This window comes from Lipotes vexillifer, unplaced genomic scaffold (assembly GCF_000442215.2).
Source record: "Lipotes vexillifer unplaced genomic scaffold, Lipotes_vexillifer_v1.1 scaffold433, whole genome shotgun sequence".
Classification (NCBI taxonomy): domain Eukaryota; kingdom Metazoa; phylum Chordata; class Mammalia; order Artiodactyla; family Lipotidae; genus Lipotes; species Lipotes vexillifer.
Window position 1 is genome coordinate 1,463,877 of NW_006774285.1, and position 7,243 is coordinate 1,471,119.

Here is a 7,243-nt window from a genome sequence, read left to right on the forward strand (position 1 = left end):
TAATCCTGTGAAAGTGAGAATTTTTGTCCTCCTTTTGTAGATCCAGAGAATCAAGATCTAGAAAAAATGAGACTTGTTTAAGGTCACACAACTAGTTAGTGGCAAATCTGGCATGCAAATCCAGATTTTAGACTTATAATCATCTGCTCCAGGCTATCCATCTGTGCTAATGGAAACCTATACTTTATTTCCTAATATGTTTATTTGTTTATTGAGAAATGAAGGCAGCAAAACACAGGTGTCCACAAATGGATTGTGTCTAAAAGAAGAGACCTTCTGTTGGAGTGATGAATGTATGCTCTTTGTTCTGTCTTTATAGTCTTTGACTTATTTTCCTTTATGAGGACTAAATTATGGTTAGAATTTTAGTCAAGGAATAAAATAGCTCCAGGTAACAAACCATAGGAAGATTGAACCCATGACCATGTCATAGTCTAATCAGCTGAGTATAAGAGTAGCAGGACTCATGGCACATGCAGAGGACTCAGCATTGAGACTTTGAAGTGATAAGCTTTTTGAGTAGAAAGATTTGCTTTACCAGCACCTGAAAGAATGATACCTGCACAGGTAATCTGGTGTTTTTGTGTAGAATAATTATGTCAGCACAATTTATATGTTGTAATACAGGGATTTAAAGTAAAAATTTATGTCTTATACCTATACCTGTAATATGAATCATGCTATAAAGAGTACATTTAACTTATCTTAAACTTAAAAATTTTTCACCTTCTGTGCCCATATCATTTTTTTTTCAATAGAATTGTTTCCTAAATAAAATTGATCTTGGATCTGTGTGTCAGCATTTTTGACATGTTTGATAATATAATCATTTTTTTAAAGTAATGCTAAAAAGACTGAAAGATTGGTAAAATTTGTGTAGATAGTATGTATGATATTCGATTTTGAATTAGAAAGACTTTAGACCTTATAGGTTATCAGTACTTGAAGGTGCTAGTATTTTATATCCTTCTGTGGACAGATTGCCTCCAAATTTTAATCTGGAAAATCACTGGGATAACTGTTTGGAAAAGGATTACAACAACATGGCATTTATATTTTTAATACTTCTACTACAGTTTCTATACAGATTATTAAATCTTGATTATAAAAGAGAAAATTAAGGTGTAAACACATTATTGAGATAGTATGTGGGGATTATTCCCATGTTGTTTTTGTATTCAGTTTCATTCAGCCACAGATGCAAAGCAGAAGTATGTAACATATCACTGGATTTTATTTTGTTTTATTAGCTCCTCAAGAGTTATTGATCTATGAAATGGCAGAGAATGGAAAAAATTGTGACCAGAGATGTGTAGCAATGAACAAGGAACAATATAATGGAAACTTCACAGGTGAAGTATGGTGGTTTGGAGGGAGAAGATCTATGGGTTTAAATGATATCTTTTTCATTGGAATAAATTAGAAATATATTATATCTAATATTTATTATCTTTTGTTAACAAAATAATACCTTATATAATAATATAGCATACATAAAATTCTTATAAATCTTGTAAAAGATTGATTATCTTTTGTTTCATCTTCATAGTAAATTAAATTATGGCTATATAAGGGCCTATGAGGTGATTTTTCACAGTGATAGCAGAAGCAACCTGGCCATAGTCACATAAGCGGTGTTCTAGGTACAAGATTATTATTTTTTAATCTTGTGGTGTGGTAAATATTTATTTGGCTTTGTTTGGCACTTAGTTTTATCATACTATTTTGTAACTTTAGAAGTAGATTATAAATTTACTTATTATGCTAATCCTAATTTTATAATTATCCAAAAAGTCAAAGTGTGATTATTGTGGATTTATTTTTAAATTTTAGTTTGAAACACATAAATTTATATTTTAACCAAACTAGGAATTTGTGGTAAATTTCAGTATATTTGACTCTTATTCACATATTTACCCTGAAAATTACAGCTATTATATAGATGATTTAAGTAGGAACTTTCCTCTTTGTGTTTCAAAGAAAATGAAAGGTTTTCCTTTTCTGTTAATTGTAATGGTTTTCTTTTTAACTTCTAAATCGTTTGGCATCTCAAACACATTGCAAATAATACTTCAGCACGGTAATATTATATCATAGAAATTTTCTTCTATTAGTAGAATTGCAAGCTGTTTGAAGTAGTAATTTCCATTTGTTTGTTTTGATCACTGCATTGCCTTGCAGGGCGTATTTTGCAGCACTTATTGACTTTTAGGTTACTTTGGTTGTCAATAAGTTTTGCATCGTTTCAACAGGAGTTTCAGGATTTGGAAATAGACATTGCATATATCGTAGTCTCATCCCATTAGGAGCTTTTGCATGTTATTTTTTCTTTGCTTTCTTTCAACAAGCACATACATTTATGTATTCTTCCACTACTGCCCACCCCTTTGGAATTTAAAATTAATGTTAGAATGACACACTTTCTATTCTGTACCATGGTGTGTGTTGTTTGGGGTTTTTTACTTAATATTACCTAGAGGTTGTACATGAAGAACTTATTCTTTGTTATGGCTGCTTAGTATTTCATTGTACAAGTCTATCATATTTAATAGCTCCTCTGTCCTCTGTTGGTAACATTTGTTTATAATATTTTGCTAGAACCAATAACACTGTATTGAATAAACTTGTACAAAAGTTGTACTTCTCCTTACAGCTAATCATTCTTAGAAATGGAGTTATTAGGTGACAGGGTATATGCATTTATAATTTTGAGAGATGATGCTGAGAGAGTTACTATTATTACCAATAATAACTAACCTTAATTGCACATATACATACATGTATTAACTCATTTAATCTTTACAAGACACTAAAAAGTAAGTACTGTTTTTATCTTCATTTTAGAGAAGAGAAAACTGAGGCATAGAAAGGTTAATTAACTTACCCAAGATCACATGACTAGTAGATGGCAGTGCCAGGATTTGGAACCAAGTAGTTTGCCTTCACGTTTTGAGCTCTAAACCACTTTGTTCTATGATATGGTGCTAAATTGCCCTTCATAGAAAGTGGGCTAATTTAGCATTCCAGTAATGTATAAGAAAAGAAACTTGTGTCCTGACAATAAAATAATTCCAAAAATAATGGTAAGAGTAGAGCAGCAGGACATAGCCTAGACTTGACACAATGTGAACCAGATTGTTTTTTGAGGTTTATATGCAGTCCTTCAGATGTGGGATGGGAAGGTAGGTGAATTTTAAAAGTAACTGGAAAAAGTGAGCATCCTGTTTTAACTTCTACACTAATGTTTTTCAGATCCCTCTTCAGTGAATGAAAAGAAGAGGAGGGATCGGGAAGAAAGGCAGAATATTGTCCTGTGGAGACAGCCACTCGTTACCTTGCAGTATTTTTCTCTGGAAATCCTAGTAATCTTGAAGGAATGGACCTCAAGGTAAAGAGTCTTCCATTTCCTTTTATATAAACCGTATTTACTAATTTTAGAAATCTTCAACAGTCTCCCTGCCACCTGCTCTATCAAAATGGATTAATTAAATTTAGAATGTTATAGGAACATCCTTATTTTCCTTTTTATGTGTAGTTTGAAGAAAAATAGATTAGGGAAACTTGTTGCTATTTGTTCACTGGATTGTTACAGTTGACCTTTGTCTCATGTTGAATCTTTTATGCAGAGGAGAGCACTGAAAACAAGAAGTTCTTTCTTCTGGCTTTACCTTCAGGAGAAATCAGGCCTGTGTACATTAAATACACTGATTCTTTAGTAGGTCAAGGTTCAGGATATGTGGCACTACTGATAGTTTGAGCCAATAAAAAAGGACTCTGCCATGGAAATTGTGTTCGATCTTTAAATTTAGTGCTTGTAAGCCCTGTTTCTGATATCATAAAGAGCAAGTTGAACTTTTACTTGCCTTAATCATTTTCTGGTTTACTTTTCCAAGTTATCTGTAATAATATCTTACCTTTTTATGTGCATACAGTTTATGAAGCATTTTGTAACACTTTTTAAGTTCATTTGATCCTTATAGCAATTCCATGAAGAAGGTAAAATAAGTATATGATCATCATGATTTTAAAAACAAGAAACAGAATCAGATTGGTTGAGTGTCTTACTCAAAGTACAGTACTTAAGGGACTCTGATCCAAGTCTTCTAACTAAAGGCCAGTGCCCTTTCCATTATATCATAATGCCTGTCCCAAATAGAAGTTGGGGTATATATAAAAGATTAGTTTTGGGGTATGGGAAAGGCTATGATGGAATTTCTTTTTCTTTTTTTATAAAGTTGTTTATGTTTGTTTATTTATTTATGGCTGCACTGGGTCCTCGCTGCGCAGCCTTTCTTTAGTCGCGGCGAGTGGCAGCCACTCTTTGCTGCCACGTGCGGGCCTCTCATCGTGGTGGCTTCTCTTGTTGTGGGGCATGGGCTCTAGGCGCGGGAGCTTCGGTAGTTGTGGCGCACGGGCTTTAGTTGCTCTGTGGCATGTGGGATCCTTCTGAACCAGGGCTCGAACCCGTGTTCCCCGCACTGGTAGGCAGATTCTTAACCACTGCGCCACCAGGGAAGCCCCTACGATGGTGTTTCTAATAAGAAATTCGATTCTATACCCAAGTATCTGGTCTTGACCCCCTTCTGTACCCCCAAGAGACCATAGTGTTTAAGAACAAAAGAGCTCAATCCAGCAAGAACAACTTCTAAAGCTGAGCTAAGTAACCTAATTGCTTCAATAAGAAATGTTTTGAGAGTGATGAATCCTGATAATGAGACTGTGACATATTTCATTTTTTTAAAATTTGTTTTTAAGATTATGGCATCGTCAAAGCGTTGTGGTGTCTTTTTTACTGCTGCTTGCTGTGCTTATAGCTACATATTATGTTGAAGGAGCACATCAACAGGTAAGAGGTTCAGCACCTCTGTTTCTATTCTTGTACCTTCCCTAATCCCAGTTTCAAAATGGAGCTTTTGTGGATTTCATTGATTTTTTTTAAAATTTATCTCATAACTGGTATCTTAATGTCTTACTTTTAAGGCCAGATATTAAAAATATTCTTGTGGTAGTTCATGGCTGCTCAGCATTTATATTGGATATATATTATTCCTTTTTACCTTTAAGGATTTAAATGTAACTTTCCTAACAGTGTTTAGTCAAAGCAGTGTGAATCCTTTAATCACTACCAAAGTCTTCATATTTTTTATAACACACTCCTGTGATCCATCCAAGCTGATATACTCATCCTAGATTGAAGGTTAGGTTTTATATTTATAAAGTGGGGGGCAGTTCACTTGCCTATCATCTGTACAGCATAAATGAAGGGAAAATAGGACATTTTGTTAATAACTTTTGATAAAATTGCAAAACGTTAATGTATTCTATTAGGAAATAGTTCTAAAATGGTATCATTTCATATTTTAGAGCAGTTTACCTCTAAATGCATCAAAATGCTGATGGTGATTGTCTCTGGGGGGGTGGAGATTATGGGTAATTGTTTTTTATTTTACGCTTTTATGTTTTTCTAGTTGTCTGTAATAAACATATATTACCTGTAAAATTAGGACAACAAATGGCATTAAAAATGGGGAGGGAAAAATAAATAAATAAAAATAAATAAAAATGGGGAGGAGCAGCAGTTACCTCTAATCAGAGAAGTTTTTATACTTATAAATGCAGTAGTTGTGGCTCACGGGCTTAGTTGCTCCACGGCAAGTGGGATCCTCCCGGACCAGGGCTCGAACCCACTGCGCCACCAGGGAAGTCCCTATCATGCTTTCTTAAACAAAATTTTTATAACTTTTAAGTATCTTTAAATTTTTTATTCTCATAGTTATCAATAATTTGCATTTTTGTGTAAATGTCATTGTAATAATAGGACTTTTAAAATGTAGAAATGAGCTTTAGTCCAGTTACATGATTTTTTTTGCCATCTCTGCTACTGCATATTAGAGGAATTTGAACTCTTCAAGGAGCTTTCAATCTTAATACTTTCTTCCTATTGGAAACTTAGTTGGTTTGTTTTCTTTTTATTATAGTTGATAAATACCATATTTCTGCTTAAGAATTCTGATTTTGTTTTCACCTCATCCCTTTTGTTTTTCAGTATGTGCAACGTATAGAGAAACAGTTTCTTTTGTATGCCTACTGGATAGGCTTAGGAATTTTGTCTTCTGTTGGGCTTGGAACAGGGCTGCACACCTTTCTGCTTTATCTGGTAAGAATAATTTTAATAAGCAAGATTGAAAGAGATTATGTTTTAATTGGTGCTTTTACTATAGAAGTTAAAACTCTAGGATTTTTACTTAATTACCTTTGTGTTTTATATGTATTTTAATCCTCAAGGCAGTGATTTGGAATTCTGTTTTGTTTTTCCTTTTGGGTTGAGAATTTAAAAAGAAAAGGGAGGAAGAACGCTTAGGCAAATGAGATTGTTTCCTTATATTAATTCAGCCAGGAAATGTTTTTTCCTCCCAGATTTTGAAATAATGGTTCTCTTGCTTATGCAATTGTCTCTGTAATAGTTGAAGTTATTTAATTGTACAAAATTCCATGTAAGACTTAGAATTAATTTGGTCAGTTATTTTCTCTGTTAATCTGCAGATGAGAAATGGTATCTTCCCTCACGTCCTCAAACACCATGTACATACTGGATAGTTATTTTGGTAATCTTATTGAGTGCAGTTAAAGAAGTATTACATGCGTATAGCTAATGCTTTCTTAAACTCTTTTAAATCAAAGTATAAAATGTACCCCTCCTAAAAAATATTTTTTTTTACTTAGTTGAAATGAGAGAGATGAAAGATAGGTTTTCTTTGGGATATTTGCAAATATACTGAAATAATGGCAGGGCTAGGACTAGGAGGTGACAAGCAAGACATCTAGGGCACAGAATTTACATTGGCACTTTTAGGGTCATGTAAATGTGGGGTTGATGAGTGAATGCCTCATTAAATTTTGTGCCCTGGATGCCTCTCTTGTTTCACTCTATTCCTGTGTCTGAATAATATATTGAAAACAATTTCATATTTGAAAACAGCTTGATCTTGATGGAGAAAACAGGTGAAAAGTTGTCACAGCAGTACTGATTCTGAATATAGTTCAACAGTGCAAACACTTCCAATCTCTGTGCTTCCGTGAATTCATTGCTGAAGCAGGTATGATAAATATTAAGAAATGATTATTCAGAAGGCTGCTGAATTAATGGTCTGAAGAATAATTTAAGAATTAATCTATAAGGGGGCTTCCCTGGTGGCGCAGTGGTTGGGAGTCCGCCTGCCGATGCGGGGGACGCAGGTTCGTG

General features: G+C 33.8%; 1 protein-coding gene across 3 annotated transcripts in view; it reads left to right on the plus strand.

Annotated features, from left to right (window-relative positions):
- Nucleotides 1–7,243, plus strand: part of VMP1 (vacuole membrane protein 1) — a 132,677-nt gene that overhangs the window by 24,622 nt on the left and 100,812 nt on the right. Inside the window, exons 2-5 of one of the 3 annotated variants that reach the window (XM_007449074.1) lie at nucleotides 1,251–1,352; nucleotides 3,253–3,388; nucleotides 4,756–4,846; nucleotides 6,047–6,157. In XM_007449074.1, the coding sequence (XP_007449136.1) occupies nucleotides 1,277–1,352; nucleotides 3,253–3,388; nucleotides 4,756–4,846; nucleotides 6,047–6,157 (414 nt within the window). In that variant the 5' untranslated portion in view covers nucleotides 1,251–1,276. Of the gene's footprint in view, nucleotides 1–1,250; nucleotides 1,353–3,252; nucleotides 3,389–4,755; nucleotides 4,847–6,046; nucleotides 6,158–7,243 lie in introns of those variants that run through there. The other 2 variants (XM_007449075.1, XM_007449076.1) reach the window with 2 other exon arrangements.